The 27,618-nt window shown below is 37.9% G+C and overlaps 1 protein-coding gene across 2 annotated transcripts in view; it reads left to right on the forward strand.

Moving 5' to 3' along the window:
* Window positions 1-27,618, forward strand: part of doc2b (double C2-like domains, beta) — a 364,239-nt gene that overhangs the window by 14,390 nt on the left and 322,231 nt on the right. For both annotated transcript variants that reach the window (XM_007245281.4, XM_049475881.1), the window contains exons 4-5: window positions 91-220; window positions 10,197-10,283. In XM_007245281.4, coding sequence (XP_007245343.3) covers window positions 91-220; window positions 10,197-10,283 — 217 coding nt within the window. The remainder of the gene's footprint in view (window positions 1-90; window positions 221-10,196; window positions 10,284-27,618) is intronic.

Here is a 27,618-nt window from a genome sequence, read left to right on the forward strand (position 1 = left end):
TAATAGATTTTCTGTTAAGAGTTTACTAAACAATTAAGAATTAGATAATTGAGATAAATAAATAACTTCATTTTGGTGCTTGTTTTGCAGGCGGCTAATTGAGCGTTTGGAGAACATGAGGAGGTCAGCAGTGGGGAACGGGCTGTCTCAGTGTTTGCTGTGTGGGGAGGCTCTGGGGCTGCTTGGAACACCTTCAGTACTGTGCCTCGACTGCTGTAAGGTAAAATCCACTGCTTTGCTGCTTTTATAGCTTTTCTTCCTGTACAGACTGTCATTTTTACTGTACTATAAAAATGCCACTTTTTATTGTAGCACATATACAATTTATCTGCAGATACTTAAACATGCAAGGGAATGCATTTGTTTAGTGTAGTTTTTTTTCTGATGAACAAACAAATTGCAACAAATTGTAAGGTGAAAAATGCTTAGATGCTATTTGATGAGCCTTTTTACAACCAGTCTAGAATAAAATACACTGTTTTCTACTTTCTACTATGTGCTTTTAGAGAGAGCCCACAGCCACATAGCGTAGCACATCCTAGCCTAGCCAAGCATAACATAAAAAATATATATTTGTTTTTAAAATGAATAAAAAAAAATGTTATTATAGATTAATTTGTCTAATCCACTTGTACAAGTACAACACACACTAACACACAACCACCATGCCAGCACAAATAATAGCTGCTTGATAATGGTCTTGTAGAGTCCAAATCATAGGACTGTAGGTTAATAATGTATGCAGAGAAACAAATGGATGAAAGTCTGTAATTATATAACTACAGAAGTGATTCTATATGGTAAAAGTAGAGTTAAATGTACAGGGAGGGAAACATAAGGTCATGATTATAATATTCTGACATGACTGTATACAACTGAATTCATCACAGTTACAAAAAGGAATTCACCACAATTACATCACAATCTACAATTATCTACAGTTTTGCTGAAAAACATTTAAAGGTGCTTCTTATGAAACTGCCCCAGAGAAAGCTTACAGGTACATTGTGTTTTGCTGCCCCATAGCACAATAATCCAAAGTTATTTATGTTTTCCTTCATTTTCTGTCCATTTTTTTCATTTCCTTTAATACTTGAGTGTCTCTCAGGTCTGTATTCTCTGTTATATGCCTTATGTTGGTAAGAGGATGAAAAATATATGAAAACGTCGCCCACATACGTGCCAATAATGCAGATGGCATTGATACTGCAAAAGCCTTAAATCTCCAAAACAGCAGCTTCACAAGAGACGGAAAATCCTTTATAGCTTTCAGCGGAAATCAATGGACAAACTTTCTAAAAGTTTCTAAAAGTTTCTGATGGACCCTTCATTATAAAATGTAAAAGACTTCAGATTCAAACTATGAAAAAAAGTGTCTATAAAAAGTAGTCTGTTCGAAAGCTTAAAGTGTGTAAAAGAATCCAAAGTTATCTGTTTTCTTTTTAGTCACTTAATATAAATGTATTTTTTTCCACTATGAGGTATACTTAAAATCATTTAATTTTCCCAAAAAATCGTCAGTGCACCTTATAATCTGGTGCACCTTATGTATGAATTTTACCAGTCAGGTTGTAAGAAGTAGTAAAGCCACACACGCTGAAGTACAGCTTCATATACAGGAGTTTCATTTAAGTTCTCCAGCACCGAGGCTGCAGCAGCATTAGCGTTAGCTGCTAACTCTTTCGCCATTCAGAGGCAAGTGTATCGGACTGTAGCCTGTGTGTTTCCCTAAATAAAACAAGCTACGTTGGACGAACCGCTATAGCTGATAGCGCCCTGGCTTACCGGCACACTCAGGGTTTCACAGTGTATCACTGTTAATTGGGTGGCATTTACTAGTGCTAGCAGTTAGCCGCTAATGCTAATGCTGCTGCTGCACGCAGTCTTAGAGGAAATCTAAGTTTACTGTAATTAAATGGAAGCGCTTTACTCACCCAAATAAACTGTTTTCAGGAGAGAAATCTGTGTAGTTATTCTTTTTAGGAATAAGAGTTTTGTTTACTTTAGCTTAGCTTTTAGTTACCCCCACCACCACCGCCCACCGGCAAGACCTGCTGAATTAGACAAAAAACAAGGCGACACCTTTGTTCCTGACTAGTGTTGCATAATTGATAGTGTGTTTTATAATCTGGTGTGTTTTACAGTGCAAAAAAATACTGTACTTTGCACAAGTCAGTTAATCAAGTTATTTAACAACACATTTAATTCTCGGCCATAGTTTTTTTTATGATTGTGATGTTATCAACAATGTTGAATGAGCTCATTGGCATAATACCATGATATATGTGAAAAATATTGGATTATTGTTTTTTTTTGTACTGATACCCAGCACTGTATTGTTAACAAACTATGTGAACAACGTTTTCCTTATCCTTATCAGCAACATTACAAACAAACAGAGTTAAGGCTGTGTTTAAGCTTTGCTTTGGGATTATGAATAAGGCTGGAGTGTTAGGACAAGATGAGCATTATCAAAGTGTTTGGGATTGATTGACCATCAAAATGAGAAGGGTTGCCAGGTTCAACAAAATTATTGAGCCCACGTTTAAAAGTCTAAAACTTGCCCTTCAGTTGTTGTTTTTTTATTGCCTGTTTGGATTTCTGGTTACATTGTGATTTCTCTCTCTCTCTCTCTCTCTCTCTCTCTGTCTCTCTCTCTGTCTCTCTCTCTCCCTCTCTCTCTCTCTCTCTCTCTCTCTCCCTCTCTCTCACTCTCTCTCTCTCTCTCTCTCTCTCTCTCATTCTCTTTTTCATGCTGTCCCTTATGTCGTTATGTATGGGAGGTAAATCCTGCCGAAAATAAAACTGAAGTGAAAACACTAAAATACTGTTTTGCTCTTTCTTTCTCCAAACATTTGCGAAATTATTATGACAAAATTAAAAACAAATTTAAATCACTTGCAATTAAATTTTGAGCACAGGTCATATGTGATAAAAATGAAATTGAAATTTAAAAAGCTTTTTGTCGTTTAATTTTCATTGCCATACAGGTATTTCACAGCCAAATCAAAAATTAAAAGGCTAATTGTGAAATGAAAAATAAAAACTTCACTTTGGCCTTGCCTTTTCTTGATAAACTGCATTATAAATGTAAAAAATATAATCAAAATGCCATTGTAACGTTTTTATTTATTAGTCCTTGCAATGGGGCAATGGATTATGTTCTCCTGGTTTTTATTGTTGTAATCAATCTTGGAAGATTATTTTAGTGTGGACTGGTACACGGTTCCCCGCCTTGTTTATTTAACATCCAAGGCAACACCCACTTTTTAAGTTTTTTGGTGGCCGCTGTAATTTTTAAAAGTAGCCCAAAAAAAACGCACCCTGCCACCTCTGGATTTTCATCTGCAACTAGATTTTCAAACAAGCCCAATTTGGCGGGAAACCGCGAACCTGGCAACTCTGATATCGTTTAGCGCAATCATTTCTGAGATGATATATCATGACAGGCCTAGATATTATGATTAAGGCTGGACCGAGTGTTAGGACAAGATGAGCATCAACAAAGCGTTTAGAATTCATTGACCATCAAAATGAGCTGTGAGAAGGGTTGCCAGGTCCAACAAATATTCAAATATTCAGCTCAAAGTCAGTATAAAACCTGTCCCTTAAGAAGCTTAAACTAGGCTAAAATACGTCTGTCACACGTTTGAAGCAAATGGCTAAACAACTTTGAGTGTACAACTTAGCATTATAAGGGATTTATTATAACTATTACTATTTATCTTAAAGTCATTAATAATATTGTAACAGTAGTGTTTTATTAGTTCTTTTATAACAGTTTTATATTTCAGTCAAGAACATCTACCTGGCAACTCGGACTGTGAGCTCTATAAAACTCTTTACGTGTTGTTTTATGTTTTTAAGCTTGATCCAGTGAGCTGCAGTAACTCTAAGCTTCCATGCACTAGCAGCAGAGAGCTACACAGCTGAAGCTGGTGTGTTTTTGCCATGCTGTGGTGTTTTGTGTTCTCAGATAGCCGGTGTGATACACCAGGGGGCAGTGTGTGTCTGAATAAAATGCTGACTGTCTGTTTGCTGCTTTTTGATGGTGTTTAGACTCAGGTAGGAGGCTTTGTTTGGATTGCTTGCCCACGGCCCTGCCCAGCTTTCAGGGTCAGCGGTTCCAGATGGAAGCAGTGATTTAACATGCTTCTTGTGCAGATAACACACACAAACACACACACACAGGCACACACACAGAGAGAGACCTAACACCAGCTTGACACTGAGGACTCACAAATGAGACGGTTTGCCCACAGAGGTTTGAAGGTGGTAAAGAGGGAAGAGGGGGCGTTTAGAGAACATTAACCTTTTAAATAGATGTATTACTTCTTTCCTACTTTATCATCATTATTTTGAATGGATTTCTTATTATATTCTTATTATTGTAGCCCATAACATGGCCCTTAATTTGGCAGCATCTGTTGCAGATAAAGGTTAATGTAGCGGTGCTAAGTTCTAAGTGTGCTGAGGATATTCTAATGAGGGCCTTCTAATGACTTTTATTAGGCTGTTGTTAGTAGGGTAATTATTTTTTTTTTAAACGCATATGTTCTCACATACCCAGAAAAAACCCAGTTCAACTGTTTTGTCAATTTGTCATTTGCCATATGGGGTCTGTCAGGTGCCAGGTGAATGTTGAACTCATTGAAGAAAGGTAAAAAAAGAGAAAATAAGGAAAACGGGGGCTGTATTTTGCTCCGAGCACAGCATGAAATAATTTTTCCTCCGTCTTCGTTCAGCTGTTCCGTTGTTTGCGGGATCTAACGAAGGCTAATTATAAACAACCTCCTCAGAGATAAATCATCTCAACTCATCTCAATTATCTCAAATCAGAGATTTTTACGCCTGCGTCGTCCTCTGGGCTCGTAGGTGGCAGAACGAGGGTTTCTGTTTGATTCTGGCCTTCAGTAACCACAGCTTTGCTTTAGCACTGTAGCGAGTTGTCATTCAAAGCTGGAGGAAAATTATGCAGAACATTCAGGCTTGCTGTGAGGATTCTTTTTGGAGAGTTTGTGGAAAATTGAAGGGCCTGCTGAGTGGCCTTTCTTTCTTTCTCTTTCAGATTGGTTTTCTCTCTCTCTCTCTCTCTCTCTCTCTCTCTCTCTCACTTTCTCTCAGTCACTCCCTCAAACCAATTTAAAAATTTACAGAGCTCTTCATGAAAAGGCACAATTACTTTAGTACTTCTCCTGGCTTTTGTCTTCCATTACGGAGAGCTTGATTAAAGTTCTCTTTGGCGCTTTCCTGTTATAACGTGAGGCTGGCGTGAACCTTTAGCACTCAAATTGATTCTTCAACTCCAATTCAGCAGGAGCCAGTGTAATATCCCTTTGTAATTAAATTCCCTTTACCGAGGATAGAGACATAGCGTTCGCCAGCGTTTGGGGATGGACATGTATTGTGTATCTTCCTCCCTGCTTAATGGTGTGCTATACATCTTTAATGCATGTGTGAGTGTGTGCATTCAAAGATGAGTGGGACAGCCTCATTCTCAGTGAGAAAATAGCATAATTTAATGGTCTGTTCAAAGCATGCTGAGATTAGACGTCAGGCTTGTGGTTTGTGGTCATAATATTGGATAGTTATTGGATATAAGTTAAATAAGATAATCAAGTTATTTAATAGCACACTTTATTGTTGGCCATAGTTTTTTTTTTTCCATTAGTGACATTATCAACAATGTTGAATGTGTTTATTGGCACATTATTATGATATATGTAAAAAATAATGGGATATTAATTTTTTTATTTTATTTCATTTTATCTGCATGTACTGATATCCAGCACTGTATTGTTAACAAACCATGTGGACAAAGTCTTCCTTATCATATATCTTTATCAGCAACATTACAAACAAACAGAGATATCTGTTGAACATAGTGTAGAAGTCAGACTGGATCTATTATTGATCTATTATCTATTATTTGGAGGCGTCACAGTGGCTTAGTGGTTAGCACGTTCACCTCCCAGCACCGGGGTCCTGGGTTCAAGTCCCTATCCGGATGAAGTTTTCATGTTCTCCCAGTGTCTGCGAGGGTTTTCTCTAGGGACACCGGTTTCCTTCCACAGTCCAAAAACATGGAGATCAGGTAAACTGGATATTCTAAATTTAGTGCCCGATGCAGACCCTCAGGTGGACGGTTGTTTCCGGTTGAGAGTATGCTGTGCGCTATTGGCTGCCACTTCTATAAGGCACTATATAACGTATTTTTTGCACTATAAGGCACACTTAAAATCCTTTAGTTTTCCCAAAGATCACAAGTGCATCTTTTAATTCAGTGCGTCTTATGTATTTAATTTATCAGTCAGGTTTTAAGGAGCAGTTATTCCGGAGTTTTAGTTTAGTTCTCCAACACCGGGCTGGAATTGCACTAGCATTAGCCACTAATTGCACTCGCCATTTCCCCGTTCAGAGGGGAGTATTATCGGCTTGAAATGTTCTCTATGATGTATTCCTGGAACACACATGACACTGTGGTTGGAGAAATGTCCCCATTTTTTAAACTGAAGTGTCATAAAAAGAAATTGTACTTGAGTGTCTAAGGGTTGTATTCACTGTTCTATGCCTTCTGTTGGTAAGACGGAAGATAAAATATAGAAATGTTGCTCACATGCGTGCCAATAATGCAGATGGCATTAAAACTGCAAAAGCCTTGAATCTCCAAACAGCTGCGTTCAAGATAAGAAAAATCCTTTGGAACTTTTGGTGGAAAGCAATGTAAAAACTTTTTATTCCAAGTTAGTTTCTCTAGGACCATTCATTATACACATTTGGAACCAATGTAAAAGACCTCAGTTTCATACTGTGGAAAAAAAAGAGGCTATAAAGTCTTAAACAGCCAGAAAAATGTTCAAAAATCTGTTTACTTCAGCACTAGTGGTGTTTTTGCTTTTAGAACACTTTGTAAGAGCAGAATAAAGACAAATATACATTCTGTAGTCAGGATGCGTTGGTTAGGAGACCAATAACTTCTCTGAGCACACCAGCAACTGTTTACAGCGTTTGTTCCAAATTTCTTGGTGGTGAACTTCAGCTCATTAAAGTGTTGTCTGCCTGATGTTGAACACAGGGGGCCTGGGTAACATCACTATTTTAACATCGCAAGTTTTATACTCTCTATGTATTTACGTTGTGGAAGTGACTCTGTGATCAATAGTTCATTTGTTCATAGTCAGATATACCAGAAATGAAACTGGCTAAATCAGTGATTGGATTGGACACTTGAATTTAGGATCTGAACGTAGTGTTCTTTTACCTTAGAAAACAAATCAATGACTTTATTTGTACGCCAAAAAGCAAATGCAAACACACAAAAGAGAAAGACAGGAAGCAATTGTAAGTTATGTCCCAATGCATGTATTAAGTCTGTGCCTGGCAACGCTGTTGACGTATGGATTTGTTCCACCAGCAGCTCATCTGATTTACTTTAATGAAGATAAAAGTAATTGATTAGATTAGAAAGCAGGTTCTGGAAGGGAACTGGATACAGTGCCGGTCTCCTAGGAGAGCTTTGGAAACAGGTGAACATAAACACATGGTCACACACATCAAATCACATTATTTGCATTTATTCTACACCATGCACTCTAAAAAACAGAGGTACCATATGAGTACTTTTTTGGACTCAAAGGTACACTCTTCATAATTGTATCCTCAAAAGACAATATTGGTCTTTAGAGGGTCAGATGTGTTCCCTCTGAAGTACAAAGTCATTGCTAACAGCAATAAGTACAGATTTGTACCATTTAACCAGCCAAAAGGTACACTCAGTACACTCTAAAAAACAGAGGTACGATATGAGTACTTTTTTGTACTCGAAGGTACACTCTTTATAATTGTACCCTCAAAGGTACAATATTGGTCTTTACGGGGTCAGATTTGTTCCCTCTGAAGTACAAAGTCATTTCTAACAGCAATAAGTACAAATTTGTACCATTTAACCAGCCAAAGGGTGCATTCAGTATTCTGCATCACTGTACTAATGAACAATATATATTTAAATTGCACATTTTTTTATTTGAAAGCCAGACAATTTTGTATCATCAAGTTTTTGAGCCATATTTAGTTGATGATAATGTTTATAATCTTTATGATCTTTACTGCCACAAAAAAACATGGGTACAAAAAAGGACTTTCACTGAAAGGTACTTTTTTGTGCCTCAATATAAGGTACAGCCCCAGCGACAAGCTTTGTACTCTTTTAAGTACAAATCTGTACTTATATTTCTTAGAGTGTATCCTGTATCACTGTACTAATAAACAATATATATTTTAATTATACATTTTTTTATTTGAAAGCCAGATCATTTTGGATCATCAAGTTTTTGACACATATTTAGTTGATGATAATGTTTATAATCTTTATAATCTTTATAATCTTTACTGGCACAAAAAACATGGGTACAAAAAAGGACTTTTACTGAAAGGTACTTTTTTGTACCTCAATATAAGGTACAGCCCCAGCAGCAAGCTTTGAACTCTTTTAAATACAAATCTGTTCTTACTTTTCTTAGTGTGTGGTACCATTTTCTTCTGTTCTATTCAAATGAAGCCAAAAGCTGTTGTTAAATTTGCAAGAGTCTTTGCAGTAGAGACTAAAGGCGTAGATAGTTACCAGACACATTTGGTAGACCAGCTTCACTTCTCCAAGAACGTGAAGTGTATTATCATAAGACTTGCAAGAGTGCAAGAAGGAAACTTAAATCTTGACACAAATTTGACAGACAAAATTTCCATAGGCGGCAAAAATTGTACCGTAAAGTATTTGCTGTAGGCTCTTTTTCAGCATAGATTCAAACAATTTAGTGGTGGTGGGGAGGGGGGAAGGGAAAAGGTCAAATGTCAGCATGTTTGCAGAGATCTTTTAAAATCAGGGGGAAGCTGATGATTGGTTGAGGTAAAGTTGCTGGTGGAACTTCAGAAACAATATACATTTTCATCAAATTACAGTTCTGTTGCCCACTGAGACAAACCAAAGCTGCTATGGTTTAGTTTAGCTGCTGCAAGAGAGTTAGCATGCACTGCTGACGATTTAATAAAGAAAAATTATGTTTAAATGGCATTGGGCACAGTCCAGGCCAGAAATAACAAGAATGCTGTCCCAAACTGATTAAGTTCCTTTGGGTAGATCATTTCTAAGCATATTCCTGCCTTCTTACTACTTAGAATTTGATTTATGATATAGTAGAATAATATTTTTAAGTAATTTCTGGGAAAAATGGGGAAAACTATTGGAATTAGACACTATAAATGGAAAAACAGTTTAGAGGAAAAAATTAGATGGAGAATGGAGAGTGTAGTTAAATCAGAAACTGTGTCCAACCAGGGTTTAAACATTGTGCTGTATATGCTTGTCTACAGTCAGGAATGAAAAGATTTTTGTACAGTACTATGTGCCATTTTTTTAGTATCACAGTTATCTGTTAAGTTTGGCCACTGACAAAGAGATGAACCGTCTATAAGTTTAAGAGTGGGTTAATTTTAACAGTGAGAGATAGAATATCAAAAATAAAATCCAAAAGAAATCACATTGTATAAATTATATACATTTATTTGCATTTTTCGGAGATAAATAAGTATTTGATCCCCTACAGACAAGTTAGACGCTCTTGATCAACTTGTAACCTGCATTAAAGACAGCTATCTCAAATTGTCACCTGTATAAAAGACTCCTGTCCACAGACTCAATTAATCAGTCAGACTCTAACCTCTACAACATGCTTTCTAAGAATGTCAGGGACAAGATCATAGACCTGCACAAGGCTGGAATGGGCAAAAAAACTATAAGTAAAACATTGGGTGGGTAGGAGAAAACTGTTGGTGCAAGAGTAAGAGATAAGAGAAAAAGAAAAAAGAAATACAAAATGACTGTCAATCCACATTGATCAGGGGCTCCATGCAAAATCTCACCTTGTGGGATATCCTTGATCATGAGGAAGGTGAGAGATCAGCCTAAAACTGCATAGGGGGGGAACTTAATTGTTAATGATCTCAAGGCAGCTGGGACCACAGTCACCAAGAAAACCATTAGTAACACATTATGCTGTGATGTTAATGTGTAAAAAAAAATGATATCATTCTTTTTAGAGTGTCTAAAAGTGACTTCTAACAAATATATACATAGATATCTCATTAATCAATGTGCATGTGTTTAAACACTGACCTTTCTTTCGTCTTTGATTTCTTTTCAGAAAGTATGTACGAAGTGTGGGATCGAAATGGCGTGCAGTCAGAAGCGAGCTCAGTGGCTATGCAAGATCTGCAGCGAGCAGAGGGAGGTAGGCTACGGCTACGGTTCCACATTAACACTCCCTACAGATGCAATCCCACTGCTCATAATTAAATCCAGACACCACAGGCAAACTTGAAAACAACGTTTCTCTCAGCATTCATCTACAGTGATTTTATCTAAATCTCCAGACACACCCTGTGGAGATTTCATCTTGTGAATCACTCGGTGTCTTGCCAGTTTTGGTTTACTGTGACTGAGTCAGATTGAGGCATCGGTAGAAGCCTATGGAACTGCTCGGTGCTTCATCATGGTTGTGGACAAATGCCAATGCTCCAGTAGTGCTCATCGTTAATGAAAGGGTCCTCAACATCTGTTCCTTCTGGTCAGCACGTTTGTGCCATAGCTTTGAGAGCAGTGTGCAGACTGTTACTTCTTCATGTTGATTGAGGGTTTTGAGGATGTGTGTGTGTGTGTGTGTGTGTGTCTGAAGCTCAGGGTCATCATCATTTCCCCTATTGGGTTGTGAAAGGAATTCTAAAGAGCGGTGTCCAATCAGATCTGTGTCACTTGACCGGGGAAAAATGGCCTTCTGCTTTGAGTCAGACTCTCTGATGGTTTCTGTGGAAGCTTCTGAGGGTGATGTAGTATATCCTAGATTAATGCGGTCAATTCTTTCCACAAGAAATCCTCAATTCTGCTACTCAGAATTGCCCAGGCCAGATTGTTTTTTTCTTCAGTTCCTTATGGATGTGAAAGGTAGACAATAATAATAAAAGCAGGACAAGAAAAAAATATGGATGTCCTTGAACTTTGGTGTTGGTAAAGAGTTAAAGAAACAAGATATTAGATATAAAGGATCTTTGGCTAAATAAAGCCTCATTACTGGCTCTTACTTACTACATTGCCCAGATTACCAAACCGAAGCTGTAAAAAAAAATTATAATGATGCTTGTAAAATAAAAACTGAAGGTGAAAAAGAAGCCTAAAGACCCAAACAGAAGGCAGGATACTCTGGAGAAACACTATCCATATGATGACCATATGGATACCGATTGGAATGAACTTGAGGCCACTTGAGAATAACAACATTTACAATAAGAGTTTAGCAGAAAGCCAGTTTACAGCTGATTAGCAATAAATAATGAACCACAATATGATTTGTAAACTATAAAATATAATAGGAGGAATACATTTTATCTGACTATTGGGGGTGGGAGGATATAGATGATGGCAGGCTTTAACCTCTATACTGACATATACATATGTTTTAAATGGTTTAAATATATCTTTACATAACCAGCTTCAGGACAGAAAGACAGAGCAAAGCTGTCAACAGAAATGTGAAAGCCCACATTATTACTACTATTATTATTATTATTATTATTTAGATAAACCCAGAATTTGGCTTTTTAGCATAGCTAGCTAACTCTTCTCCTGTTCTTCTTCCTCACCCTCCTCCGTTTTTTGCTTTCTTAATTAAGCAGGCTGTTTGTAGTAGGTGGTCACTTATGAAACCTAGACGTATCAGCCAATAGCATTTGCTGGAGGAGATGACCCTGACCCGCCCCCAAACTGTCAAAACCACCCCTTTCTACATTCGTGCGCAAAACCTAGTTTGAAAAAGGGACTCTAAACCCCCGGACTCCACTCTCAGCTCAAGTTTGAAAAATGCTAAAAACATGGGAGGAGTAGTTTGGAAGGGGCACTGGGTGATGTATGGGTTTAGAGACAGGGGAGGAGGGAGAGCTGATTGGCTGAGCTGCAGTATCATCAGTGTGTCTCTAATAGCGGTGAGATGCAAAAGGTTGGATGTCAGCAGGAGGGTGGTAGACCGATTCGCTAGATAGACTGATCTGCATAATAAAGTATACGGACACATCATCCTCGCCTATAGCACAGTTTAACCTGAGAGGGCGCTGCAGAGGTGGAAATTACCACAATAAAAGGGTTTATAAAAATGTACTTATAAAGGAACTTCAAAGAAACAAATTTTAGCTTTTAATGGAAAATATATGGTTGAATGTTCCATGGCACTTTAAAAGGCGAAACCATTCTGTTTTGGATATTTGATTCAAAATAAACAATTCAGCCTGTATATAAAAATAATTGGTTTGTATTTTGCTCAATATGGTTCATTTTGAAACTTTAACCGTATTTCTGAATTTTATTAAACTGCTCTTGGACAATATTAATTCAAATCAATAGTGATTCATGTAAGTCATGGTGAGTCATGTGACTACATATGAGATAGTATTCACATGTTTCTCTTATCAGGAAAAAGTTAAGTAACTTTTTTTAATTAGAAAGTCATGTAAAACTTTAGATTGTATTTATTGCACTGTGCTGGATGGAGGAGCACTGTGCACAGAGTGTGTGGCCAGAATGACTTTCCAGTCTGCATAAGGAGATAGTGGCAGCATAAGGAAGACAACTTACTGACAGAGCATCTTATCATGGACTGGACAGATAATGAAAGCCTCCTGTCGCAATGAAGGTTCCTGGCTGGATTTAGGAAGAAGTTGACATCCCCCCCACCGCTCTTTGAGCAGGGAAGTCGCATTTTGTCAGACTCCCCCGCTCTGGTCGACTTCTGAGGCTGTAATTGAGACATCCTCTCTGCTATCTTGGCTTTTCCTGGATATGTCGAGGCTCCCTGTCGGATTTCTTGCCACAGCGGGCACAGACCTCAGGCTTGTCATTACGTACAGTGTTAGTCCGTCAGCATGTTTCCAGACACTACTTATTGGAAAATCCTACATTTTTTCACTTTCAGTGCTTTAAAGTTATTTCCTGTAGGATCATATAGAGCGCTGATGTTCAAAAAGGCTTTAAAAAGCTGAATGTATGAATCTGGATAAAAAAAGCAGACTTTATTGTGGTCTGTTAGACTGTTATGCTTTGAAAAGGTCGCAAATGATTTGTTAAAGGGTGTAATGAAATATGTGTTTAAGGTTGGATGATTGTCTGGGGCTTCATGTGAGTTTTGATTTCAAGTTAGAGCCTTTATGTATAAAGGATTCTGTTATGTTCCATATAATACTGTTTCTCAGAGCAGCACAGAAAATCAATAAAATGAAAATGAACTTCGCATTGACATTATTACTGTAGCGTTTCTTGTATTAAGAAAATGTTCATTTTAAAGCAGACTTGACTGACATATGTTTATTGTTATATATGTTTATTTTTTTCCTTACATTCTGAAAAAGGAAAAGGTGTTAAAGGTGTAACATCTTGTTGCTTTAGACTTTCTGTAGCAAAGATGTTGGTAACACTCTACAACAAGGGTATATTAATTAACAGAACTAATTTGTAACTGACACTAGTTAAGACATTATTTAATAAAATCTACTTATGTTTAAATAAAGCCTTAACTAATGTTAATTAATAATTAGTTGAGATATTACTTACCTAATTTTTGGCTTATAAGGCGCACTTAAAATCCTTTTATTTTCCCAAAAATCGTCAGTGTACCTTATAATCTGGTGCGCCTTATGTATGAATTTTAAAAGTCAGGTTGTAAGGAGCAGTAAAGCCACTCTGTTGAAGTACAGTGTTATTAGGGTAAGTTTTCGGTGCACTATGGCTGGTTGCAGCTGCATTAGCATTAGCATTAGCTTCCCCCAGATTCCTCATTAGAAAGGAAACATGGCGACACCCTTGCTCACTTCGATGTGGGCATCCTTACTAGTGTTGCATAATGCACTTTATGTATGAAAATAGACCAGAAAAATTTATTGACAGTGTGCTATAATCAGATTTATAATCCGATGCTCCTTTTAGTCCGAAAAATACAGTAATCATTTAAGTAAGTAGTTATTACTCTCATACATTTTGTCAAATAAAATAGTCCAGTTTGCATTGATAACCCAAAACTATATGCATCATGTGTACATTTAACCAAAAACTGTGTATTACATGAGAGCTGTAAAGGACTTCTTAACCCTTTCAGACCTGAATTCTGTTCCAGTGGTGGAAAAATATAAAAATGCACACAAAGGAAAACTCCAAATTGAATCCAATGCTTTTTAATGTCCACTGCATTGGAAGCATCTTGTTTTTTATTTTATTTCACAAACTATTTTTTAAGTGTTTTAAATCACATAAAAGCTGTTTTTTTATCCAGAACAGTGGGCAGAGATAAGCTTCTGTTCCAATGGTTCATGGTCTATTCTCTTGGACAACAGGTCTTGAATAGTGTTGGGCAAAGCAAAACATTTTAAAAACAATACAATACAAGATAATAGATGATGTCCATTGTAATGGATGCAAGGTCTGAAAGTGTTAAGTAGACATTACATCAGACTGGTCTGTAAATTTTGTTAGTTGCGGATGAGCCTTTTGTACAGTGCATCGCTGTCATTTCAGCATTGATTCAGCGACTAAATTTTGTATCTAATCCTCTCCAAGCATCTTTTGCATTGCCATTCCTCAGTTTCTCTTCCACTTTATCTTTATAATCCCTTTTGGCTTTTTAAACCATGTTTCTTAGTTCCTTCTCTATATGTCTCACTTTTTAATATCTCCCTTTATCTTCTGATTTAAGTGATATTTCAGTCCTTTATTGATCCAAGGCTTATTATTTGGGTAGATTTTAACATTTTTTGTTTTGATGAGAGAGTCAACAGAAAAGTTTGCATAACTGGTAACAGTGTCATTTATCACTTCTGGATTATTATCAGAAACCTGATCACTAAAGAACAGATTCCACTCAAAAGCGTCAAAACAGCCCTTCAGCTCCTCGACTGAGTCCTTTGTCCAAACCTGGATATTTTTAACAATTGGCCTTTCCATTTTTAACTTCTGTCAATACTTTGGCAAGAGATTAATGACATTATGATAGGACAAGCCTAATGGTGGGCTGCACCTGGACACATAGGCATCCCCCACATTTCCAAAGCACTGATCTAAAGTCTTATTCATTCTCGTTGGACGAGACATATATTGCTCCAGGTTTGACAGGTACGTCTGTTAAAATTACCCTGCAAAAAGACTGGATCATCAGCAGAATTACGTTGTGCTTTATTATAGCTTTCAGCTTTGCGCTCGGCTGCTAGAGCATAATCTAGACCAGGCAAATACAACAGAATTACTGTGATTTTCCTAAATTTAGGTAATATGGTCTAAAAGAGACACAACAGTCAGTTTTACGTACCGTAATGTTAGTTGCCCAGTTGTTACTGATAAACATACATAGTCCACCTCCGATGTTTTTTGCCGTTCGTCTGGCATCTCTGTCATAGAACGCACATTAGACAAGGTAATTGTTGAAAGAGGGAAACGGCTACATCTTCTTTTAAGCCGAGTCCGAATCCACCCTCTGGATCCTCGCTTTTTTCTTTTTCTTCCGGGACCATCAGGATGTTGAAGAAGTAGCCGCTCAATTTCCGGACACCTGAAGAGAAGTTTTGGCGCAGTTCCACCCCTCTGTCGGAGACTAAGCAGGTGTTCCCGGGTATAAACAGGAGCTGTAGACAGTCCATTGTTCCAAGGGTCCTGCGATTTTACTCCAAGCGTGTTTACAATGTCCCAAAAGAACGTCACGGCCATGGTCCTCAACATAATTGCCAACATAAAACTTCATTAAAATTGCAAACAAATACACCAAACAAACAAACCAGACGGCTAGGGTCAGCACTCGCGTATGAGCCTCTAGTGGCACCCCTAGTGGCACAACGTAACTTTCAGTTTTTTTTTTATTTGCATAAAAAGGTGATATTTACTCTGTTTTTTAGTTTAATGAATACATCATTTGTCATAAATGCATTAAGCTACTTGCTATGTTGCATCCTTTGCTGACCCAGATGCACAAATGCACACGCACACACTGCTTGGCTAGTTTGTTTGCAGACAAATCCCCACAGCAATGCTCAGAGGTCTAGTAGAGAGCATTTTTGGGCAGTAGAGACAGTTATTTCAATAAAACAGGATAAACTGTTTTATTTTTAATACCTTTGATTTCAGAAGAAAGAGTGAAGGATTTATTTTGTGGTTCTCTATTTTTGTCTTTCTGTCTATCTAGGAGCAGGTGTCCCAATACTTTTGTCCATGTAGTGTATTCATTAAAACGGTTGATATACCGCTGATAGAGAGATAGAGATACAGATAGGGAGGTGAAAGGTGATTGGTTCTCATCTGTCTGGCAGGAATGAGCTTCCAGATGAATCTGTGTTGGATTGAGAGGAAATTAAACATGGCGGCAGAGAGCAGGCTGTCCTCACCCCGATCCCTCTCGCGTTGCAGGTTTGTTTTATTAGATGCGGGTAAATGTACACAGAAACACCGATCACTCACAAAATCTAATTTTACTTCATGTCAAAAAGTGTGTGGGGGAAGCATATGTTCGCTCCCCCTTCTAATAAAAGTTGTGGTGTACGCCTTTCTCAAGACTTTCTCAATTACTCTAGCACCTATGATATTATGTAACCAACTCATATTAGAAAGCTAATTAGACAGGTTTCTCTGGTTTAGAAGAACTCGCAAAAAATAAAATAATCTGCATTAAACCTTCAAAAGAATTATCCATATTCATATATTTTTTGAGGCTCAGTTCTATAGATGATCTTATATTTGTTGATCTATTTACAGTAGCAGAACTTTTGATGAGGGGTGCCCAAGCTTTGATACAGGTTGTAACTGATACAATTTACATATTGATTGAATAAAATCTGAATTCTGGACTCTGACACCAGGTTACATTTAATGAAAAACAGCAGAACAATGGCACACAGCTTGTGTAGCATCATCTTTAGAATTCAGCATGGAACAGGATGTTCTAATAACATCACTCCAATTATCCACCTCTGAGCGCTCTCTACACACCACTATCCACTGCGCTGAGTGACAGACTGGAGCAGCCATCACTACATAGTGTGTAGAGATGACTGTAGCAGGGCAGTGGGACAGTAAAAAGAAAATAATAAAAATGGTAATTTCCATAATGGGGATCTGAGGTGCTAGAATGTGACTGAGATTCTTTAGACGTACACATGCATACAGTGGTATGAAAAAGTTTGGGCACCCCTGATTATTTTCATGATTTTCCTTTATTTCCTAAATCATTGCTTGTTTGGATCAGCAATTTCAGTTAAATATATCATATAGCAGATGAACATGGTGATATTTGAGAATGCAATAATTCTTTAAACAAAATTAGGCAGGTGCATAAACTTTAACACGATTTCCCAGTATCTGCACTTATCACACAGCCCCCACAGCATGATGGAATTGGCACCACATTTGGAATGCTGTGTTCTTTTTCCGCTACGCACACCGCCCTTTTAACAGAGATGGTGTTATTATTATACTATGGAGTTAAAATTCAGCTGTGTGTGTGTGTTATATGTGTTTGTAGGTGAATGGGATTTAGTTGTGGTAATTTCCCTGATGGGGCGTACTTTTGGTGTTGGGTTGGATGGTAGATAAGGGTCTCCACCCAAGATTTATTGTGTTATGAACTTTTTTTAGCAGTTTTAGATGGTCCCTCTTGTTCTAAGTAAAGCATAGATACAACAAAAAAGTATTTATTCTCTGGTATAGCTCACATTTTATAATGTTTTATAGATACTCTGATATATAGTTTCGAGTGAAGTTCAGAAAATATACAAACATGAAAAAAAAATGATTAGCAATTTTGAGAGTTGAGTTACCCTGTGGGGTAAAATGTGTTGACACTAATGACAGTTACATACAGTTATTATATGACTCCAAACGATGTTGAATTAATTAAAAAATGTGAACTTTTGTGGTAGAGTTCTTTTAACGCTAAAGTGAGTGGGGTCATATGTTATCTAGGACAGTGTTAAATTCAAGAGTTATGTGAAAGGGAGATGGAAAACCTGCCTCAAATTCTTGTAATTGGCCTAAAAGTCTGAACCATCCCAAAAAGTTTAGTGTTTACACTGCAGACAAACCGGAGTGTAATCCAATTGATCTGACCAGATTCTGGGCTTTATGTTTAGACTATGGTTCAGAGTTCCTTCCAAACAGCTATTTTGTTTTGGAACAAATTAAAAAGTTAGAAAGTCCGGACAAAACAATACAGATGTGAAAGCAGCCTCAGTGAAAAGGCCTCTGGTCAGAACTTTCTTTGGCCTGTTATCTGGTTAGTATGAGGCTCACAGACGGAGTCTGGGGATCGCCTCCATTCTACACTATCCGCTCGGCCCGCCGGCCAAGGCTGCCAGCAGAGCACCCACTATCAGATGGGCTCCTGCACTCCTCCCTGGACACGGTGATTTATCGAAGCTGGTCAGTGTTGATCTAGCTCACAGCCCCCTCTTCCCTTCCCGCTCCATCCATCCAGTTGTCCGCCAACGCGGCCGCCGCATTGAGAGGTTAAGCACACTCCCACAGTAAACAAAGATGGGCATAGACACATTCAGGCTATTTCAGGAGGGCTTCCCAACTGTCTGTTTTCTTTGAAGTGTTTTTCTTCCTATTCTGAAATGAATGACAGTCAACACGTGAAATTGAAAGGATGTTTTGTTGTCCTCTCTGGTGATCTCAAGTAGCCAAACAAAAGGTGGTATACTCGTATTTCTCTTTTCACTCATATCTGTGTGAAGGGCCGCATTATATATTAGCCATCGGCTCTTCTGCTCTCAGTTCTGCTCTTTGCAAAAACTATCTGTAATAACAGGCGTAACTTTTACATTTGTTTCCTCCTGGGGAAGTTCTTGACATTGTTAACAATGCAATTGCGCCGTGCTTCCATTCATGACTAATGATTCGCCACTTCCTAGCATTTTACCTTGATGCTTACGGGTCCACTTTGATGTGTGATGGAAACACTCCCGCAACTTCAAAAGAGCCCTTTCAATTTCTGGGACAATTGCACCTTTATGTAAGAGGTGACATCTTAATAGCTTCAGTAAGGCCATTTTAAAATATTCCTGAAATTTGTGGGAGGCTTTGTCTGCTGAACAATAGTCAGAGTCTCGATCTCTTACAGCCTTCCTGTTTTCCCCTCGACTTTCTTTTTCTGAATTTCTATTTTCAGGCTTTTTTTCACTAGCTATGTCTGTCAAGAAATTCAAGCTCACCTCGCAGTTTAAGACAGATCTGTTTTGTATTCCAGTGTTGTGCCCATGCTCTCTTGGGTCTTATTTTCTCTCGTAGATTAATATTCTCTTTCATAGAACTTCTAGCACCTGTCAAGAGTGTGCAGTGCTGATATTTATGCGTCAAAACTCGAACTTCGCATTATGAGGCCGTCTGCACGTGTAATCAAATTTGAGCTGGAAACCCACACACTAGTGCGGCGAGTCATTTTTTTCCCCCCTCGCCGTGCTCGTCCTTTTTTGCATCAGTAGCTCTAATGAGGTACATTTTAAGATTGGAACACTCTGCTGTCAGCATGCATAAATCATTCACTCTCTATTCATTTTCATTCTTTCCTTCCCTGTTGTCTTTGGCTTTTCTTCATGCCTTTTGTTTCTCACAATTGAATTTATCAGGGTTGGTTTTGCAGAATGAGAAATTGTATCTTGAGTTGTACATCTCTATTAAACGTGTTGCGCTGCCGCATCCTGTCATGTCGCAAATGCAAGTGCCATCTAAATTGGACCGGTTTGACTGGCTTTCATTCCCGTAAGTGCTCAGAGCTCAAAATGCATTCGTACGTTCCCATAATTTCAGAGCGCATGGGATGCTAAATTGCAATACAATTTGCTTGCCGATAATCCAGGAGATAAAATGAGGCTAAATGGTCTGATAGCAGGATGCCATGTCTGCAGGTTTGATAGCAGGAACCGGCAGGATTGCATGTCTTGCTCCATCATTGTAGCGTGAGGGAGGTAGCTTCGCAAGCAGCCTTCAGTCCATCATGAAGCTTATCGCACTTCCACAGGATCTGGAAGTGCAAACAGCAAACATGTGGCACTGAAGCCATTTGTTGTATCCTGTGAAAAATAGTTTTTTTTTATGTGTGTGTTGCAAGCAATTTTACCCTGGCTGAGTTATAAATCTTAAATATTTCAGCAGCTGTTGACCATTTTATTGAACACTATTATGGGATGTACAAATCAAACTGTGCTCCAGCTCTTAGCTCTTGCCTAAATCACTTTCTTCTGTGTGTGGCAGTTTTGCTTTGTACATTTTGTACCGTTTATTTTTATATTTTTTATCACACGTCTACATCTACTCCTGTTCCAGCCCAAAAAGCAGAATACTATTCCAGCTCACCTTGACTAATATTGTGGCTTCTAGCTTAAGCGATTCCATAAAACACGCCCAGATTGTTTTTCTCAAACGTGTGCTCAGGAAGAATAAATCAATTAAGCCCCATTATACAAGCCGTAGATTTAGTTTCAGAATACATTTTGCCAAAATGAAACTCAGGCTGAAACCAATGGGATCTGGAGCCGGTAATGCGTTGGCACAGAGTTCTACCAAGCGAGAGATGCTTCAGTCGTAGCCACCATGTCGCCAAGTGTGGCAAAGGCATTCAGATCTCATCATGCAAATTCACTGGCTCCCAAACTAAAGGATGGGACTGGGGCTGGAAATCTCAACTAGGCTAAATCTCTGCTGAGAGTGAACTAGACTGATTTGCTAACGTCTCACAGAAATAAACTGTTCTGTTTTGTTTCATTCACCAGAACAGCAGTGATACTTTTAGCATTTTTGTATTTACAATATGGATATAGTGAACAGTAAAACCACTGAAGGGTATTATCAATATACTGTATTTTTCGTACTATAAGGCACATTTAAAATCCTTTAATTTTTGCAAAAGTTGACAGTGCGCCTGATAATCCTATGTGCCCTATGTATGACTTTTACCTGTCAGGTTGTAAGTAGCAATAGTACAGCATTATAAAAGAGTTTCAGTGAATTTTCTCCAACAGCAAGGCTGGAGCAGTATTAGCATTAGTCGCTAGCTCTTTTGCCATTCAAAGGTGAGTATATCTGACTGTAGTCTACGTGTTTATTGTGTTAAAACAAGCTACGTGGGACAAATCGCTAGATAGAACCCTGATAGAACCCTGGCTTACCACAACACTCAGGTTCCTCAGTGTAGCGCTGTCGCATGGCATTTACTAGCGCTAAGTGCTGCAAACCATGTCTAGTGCTGCTGCTGACCACGCAGCTGCTAACTGCACTGTTGAAAATATTGGATATCTAAGCTTACTGTAAATATATGGAAACACTTTACTCATCCAACCAAACAGTTAACAGGAGAGAAATCTTTGTAGATTAACATCCAGCACTCATTTAACTCTGAAAGAAAATGTTTTTTTTAAGAATTGCAGTGTTGGTTACTTAGGCTCTTGCCCCAGCTTCTCCATTAGAAGGGAAATCATGGTGGCACCCTCATCCCTTACTATTGTTGCTTATAATCCAGTGTGCCTTATATATGAAAATAGACCCGAAAACAAATTTTATTTATAGTGCACCTTATAAAATATGGTATATTAAAAAAGCTCATCAACACATCATAAATAAAACACTTCTACAATATTGCACTCTACAGATGGCTCTAATTAAAATAGTATTTTCCACCTAAATTATGCTACAGTTACATGCTGTCACTCATATAGTAATAATAACTATAAAACTATTAAAAATATATGCTAGTATATTTTACACACAGCTACAAAATCATTAATACATACTGGAAGTGATCCAGTGAACCATATTTTAACAGACCAAGCACGGAGATTGAGAAATCAGATAAGCGTTCCCGGGAGAAATACAGTATCCCATTTCATGTACTTATCTGCATTCATATTGGAATTCTTGGTAATAAATAAACGTGAAATAGCCCATGGACCATGGAGACCTGCTCATACAAACAGAACATGGAGAAAATATTACAAGATATTACAGAAGAGAGAAGTGTGTCTCAGTGTGCTGGACTGTGTTAGTGAGTAAAAACATTATGATCTACAAGCTCCTAGTGCTGGGGGGTATGGCCAAAAATGCATATCAAGGTATTTTTCACGATATATCAGTATATATATATATATATATATATATATATATTTTTTTTTTTGCATGACTGGGCTTTAATATAGGTTTGTGAGTTACTGTACTGTTAGGAGTACATATAATATAAAACACTAATGCTTTAAAATAAGGCTTTGATTAATATTGGGGTTACTTTGTCCTGCAAAATTACACAAAATATGAAGAAATCAGACTTTATTATCAGGAAATCTGTCATGTCCTGGCACTATTTCCTGTCTGTCCCTGTGTCTTTTTGTAGCTCCGCCCCTAGCCCCAGGCATTTTTACTTTCTGTGTTTGTATACTATATAGTTCCCCTGTGCCACTTTGTTCTCGTCGGTCTTTGCACCAACTCCTGTTGTTTGTCTTTCCACATTTCTCTTGTGTATTCCCGCGCTCCTTGGTTCCCTGCCTAGTGTTTATCTTTGTTTATTCTTTTAGTTTGTCCCTGCCCTGTTAGTTGTTTTTCTGTCTAGTCTAGTTCCTTGTTTATTTCTAGTTTATTTCCTGTGTATATATATATATATATATATATATATATATATATATATATATATATATATATATATATATATATCCCTGCCCTATTTAGTTTGTATTAGTTTTAGTTGTTAGTTTGTTATTAGTTAGTTAGCCTCCCTGTTTATGTTATCGTTTAACCCTTGTTTGTTTTGGTTTATTTCTTTGTTCAGTGTTTACTTGTTTCTTTGGTTATTTGTTTATTCGTTTATTTGTTTCTTTGTTATTTATATATATTTATTAACTCTCCCTTGCCTGCACTTGCGTCCGCCTCCTCGACTCCCTGCCTGGCGCTACCTGACAAAAACAGATGAAGAATGTAAACAATAGACGCTAACACATCTAACACGGCTCCACAAAAAAGAATTACAAAATTAAATATTTTAATAAATAGTTCCATAAACACTTTAAACACACCTAAAATACTCAATGTTTGAGTATTCAAAGATATATTTTTTAAAAGTTCTATTGCACAAGTTAGATACAAGTTTAATATAAATGTATTAAATGTTATTCCTGTAGCCATTAGAGGCATTACAGTATTTAAATCAGCTACAATTCCCTTCTTTCTCCAGTTAACAAATGCATTCAAATCATCCTTCAAGCTGCAGTATTAATATATTTAAAAGGGCTGTAGTTACTGCCCCTTTTTTACTGGGATAAAAACACTCCTACAGTAGAAAAAGCAGCAGGATGGAGGTAGACCAGCTTTTGACTCTCTTCTTTGATGCAGCTGTTCCGCACGGCACTCCACAGTGCCCTCTAGTGGTATGGCGGTATGGGAGAAAAGCATACGGGTTCAAGTTCACAAGTATACAGAATGAGCCGGTATACCTCCCAGTACTTCAAGCTACATATTAAAAAAAGGTTTAAATGCCATCCAAAGTGGCCAGGTTTCAGTTTCCTAAGGTTAACCAGTGCCACTAGTCATGTATTTAGAAGTATTCAAATTGTATAAAATAAAAAATGATGCTCACTTCTTGTGACTACTATGTTAAGATGCTTTCAAATCTACCTCATTAGCAAACGTGAAAGGTGCTGCGAACCACGGTCCAGAACGAATGACCAAAACAGATTGTGCTGGTGATTCTTGTATCTACGGTAACTCTGCCTTAATCCTTATTTGTAAACAGAAGTGAAAGGAAAATCGAGAGTAATTTGTTGTGCTTATTCTGCTGTGTGATGCGTGTGAGGAGGATGATGACGATGAAGAGATGTAGTGATGTTCTTTAATGTACACACTAAACCAGTGGTATCCAAAGTCTAGATATTAATTTGTCCTCTTCATCACTTTTAAAAATGCTTTGTTAGTGGCCCACTGGCATGTTTTAGGTTTTCCTTTCACTTGACAGTGCTAGTAGTTTTGTATTAGCATTAACTGTGTTATGGAATTTATTTAAAATGAAGAGCAATTCGTTCCTCTAACTGGACTGCATTTATTTAAACAATCCGCTAAGCTAAAGGGGGTCAAACTAAATATTAGAGTCTGTGAGACGAGATCTCGTGAGATAAAAATCCTCGCAGGGAAAAAAAAACAGTTTAGTGTGGACTTTTTAAGAGGGATCTGGCAACACAGTAGTGATAGCAGCGAATGTGGTGTCTGAGCAGTGAGAGCAGCTCTCAGCAGAAGAGGAAAATTCAGGCATTTGCATAGAAGATGCTTCTGCTACTTTTAAGTTGTATGTCTGGCTGCATTTTGACTCCAGTGGAAACGATAAACGGTAACAGAGTGACCAACAAGACACAAACCATATATAAATACTGTACGTAAATCCTACACGTGACTGTTCCATAGGCAGGTGTACTAATCCCTTAGCTTTGTACTGTATTTAAATAAAAGTTCTGTCTCTGTTTGCACTTCAAGCATAGGCTTAATATGACTGGTTATGGTTATGCATAGTTAAATTACAAGAGATTTAGGAGAAAAAAACAGAAACCCTAGGCTTAATATGACTGGTTGTGCTTTGCACTTATTGTTTGCACTATATAAGACCTAGAAAAGTTTTATTTTTATTTTTTATTCTTATTTCTATTTCTTATAAAATCAGTGTGTGAGAGAAACCAGTCTGTTAAGAGTGCGTTATATGATTTTGTCAAATAAAACTCTAGTTTTCAAGCCATTTTTCATTTATGACGTCGAAATTTTAGTTTTAAATCTCGTCTTGTCTCGTTCTCGTGAACCCAGTATCGTGTCTCGTCTCGTCTCATTTTGTGATATTTCGTCACACTCCTACCAGGCAGTGTATAATACAATACAATGTAACAAAAATCTCAACCTAGGTTTGGACTAGTCTGCACTGTAAGGTGTGAAAAGGCTCTCAGTCTCATTGTGTCATCTACATATGTGTTAGAATTCTTTAAACCTTCTAAATGATATAAAAATCTGCCAGTTTCTCAGCTGTGTAGTACTTTAAAACCAGCAGTGTGATATTTTTAAGCTTTCTGTTTTTTTTTTCTGAGCACGCTTCTGCAGTTTAGACGTTGTTGGTGGCTATAATGAAGTCTACAACACACAGAGGAGAAGTTATAATAACTCGCCTCTCTTTTGAATTGCAGCAGCAACACAGCCACATCAGACACACAGAAACCATTACGGCAATGGTCATGCGTAATGTCCCAGTTTCACAGGAACTGAAATTATACTCTTCATTTGCTTGTATTCTAATGGAGCAGTATGCACTATTAGCTCTATAATGACTCCGATTCCTAATGTGCTTAGCAATATGTGACTGCTATTACTGAACCTCGGTGACGCAGTCGCTTTTGCCTGTGCAGCGCAGTGTATATTGCTCTTTCATCGCCTGCAAATATGTGGTTTGCTGTCTGCGTCCATTTTCCTTTGGTGTCAGTACTGTTTTTATTTCGGGCAGTTCAGACCGCTGTGCCCGGAGATTATTATTATTATTATGCAGTCAAACTAAATAATACATGTTCAGAATGACAGCTTTTGAAAACTGATATTTTACTCTTTGTTTCAGGTCTTAAGTGCAGAGGTCTTAAGTGCAGACGTGATATTATATTTAAACTGAAACGCAGAGGGCAGTGTAGGTCAGAGACCTCGTTAGGCCTTTCCAATGTATTCGGTTCGTTTGCTAAATTCTGCAAGACATTCTGCACTGAAGGAAATATTATTGGCTGTTGCAGTCAGCCAAATGCTCATTAGCGAAGGAGAGACGAAGATCACACAAAGTATACTGCAGTATCATCGCTCGACCAAAAAATAAAAGTTAAATACACATGGAATATAGGGCCATTATTTTTGAATACTGTATTTTAATGCTGTATGTAAAAGCAGCAGTGTTGGGGGCGCCGAGTGGTCCAGCGGTCTAAAGCGCTGTCACTATTAGCAGGAGATCATAGGTTCGAACCCCAGCTCATGCAGCTTTGCCATCAAGCTGCCGGCGTTAGAGGGAGCAAAATTGGCCCTGCCCCCTACGGGTGGGTAGATGGCGCTCTCTCCCCACATCACACCTATGGTGATGTCTGCAGCACAGGGCGTCTGTGAGCTGACTTACCGGAAACAAGCCGCTGTGCTTTCCTCCAAGCGCGCTGGCTGCTCGGCAATGCTGCGTCAGCAGCAGCTCGAAAAGAAGCGGTGGCTGACTTCACATGTGTCGGAGGAAGCATGTGTTAGTCTTCACCCTCCTGGTGTGTTGGGGCATCACTAGTGATAGGGGGAGTCCTAATGAGTGGGTTGGGTAATTGGCCGTGTAAATTGTGGAGAAAATGGTAAAAATTAAAAATAATATTATAAAAAAAAAGCAGCAGTGTTCCACAATATAGCGATACTAAAAAAATATCTTGATACTGACAGTGAGGGTAACCCCGTGGACACATCAAAACCAGTCTGCAAACAATGCTTTAAACCTGTACAGACCAAAAAACCAACACCTCCTACTTAGCAAAGCATCTTTCTGACAGACCTGCAGATTTATTTAAAGAACTGAAGAGCACATTCACACGCTTGTGTTCCTGGCTTAGAACTGTCCAGAAAATAAGTCAGCGAGAAAAAAGAGGACAAAACATTTTTTTTTCCTCATAACTTGGCCATAAAGCTCAGCTGCTGTAACATATATTTCTTCAGTAAATTAGTAAGTGAGAAAAAAGAGGATATGCTTTTTTTTTTTTTTTTTTTTTATAAAACATGGTCATAAAACTCAGCTACTGCAACACAGAATAATTTATTTTTGTGCACATATGTTTGAAAACTCAGCAGCTGTGACGTACAATATAATGCAATATATTTATTTTGATTCTTTAAAATAAAAATTGTTTTCCTGGAGCAAGGTTGTGCTCAACAGATAGCAAACACTGAACAAATATCACATTGTTAGTGTTTTTTGCTTAACGATAAAAAAAGTTTTAATATCGGTATTTGTGTATTGTGACAGCTTTCCTTTTTTCCTGGAGACCAGTGTGTGTCCTCATTTTTCTGAAAGGAGACAGTATGAAGCTTACAGAAGGAAGTTTGTATCCTGTTAAGATTTATTATACACTGCCCGGCCACTTTAAAATCACATTAAAACAAACTAATTCTTCTTTGTACAATCATTGTCCATTTTATTAACTCCACTGATCATATCCCACTGTTCTCCAATGACCAGGACCCCACAGGATCAACAGATCAGCTGTTATTTGGTTGGTGGATCATTCTCAGCCCTACAGTGACACTGGCATGGTGGTGGTGTGCTAGTGTGTGTTGTGCTGGTACATGTGGATCAGACACAGCAGTGCTGCTGGAGTTTTTAAACACTGTTTAATAAGATAAACAGCGAGTGGACACACTCATACCTAGCTGCCCCACCTTGTAGATGTAAAGTCAGAGACAGAATCTCTGAATCTGTCCTTAGGGCTGCAACTTATGATTATTTTAGTAGTCTACTAACAATTGGTTTGATTAGTCTATTTGTCTCA

The sequence above is a fragment of the Astyanax mexicanus genome, chromosome 1 (assembly GCF_023375975.1).
Source record: "Astyanax mexicanus isolate ESR-SI-001 chromosome 1, AstMex3_surface, whole genome shotgun sequence".
NCBI classification, from domain to species: Eukaryota; Metazoa; Chordata; class Actinopteri; order Characiformes; family Acestrorhamphidae; genus Astyanax; species Astyanax mexicanus.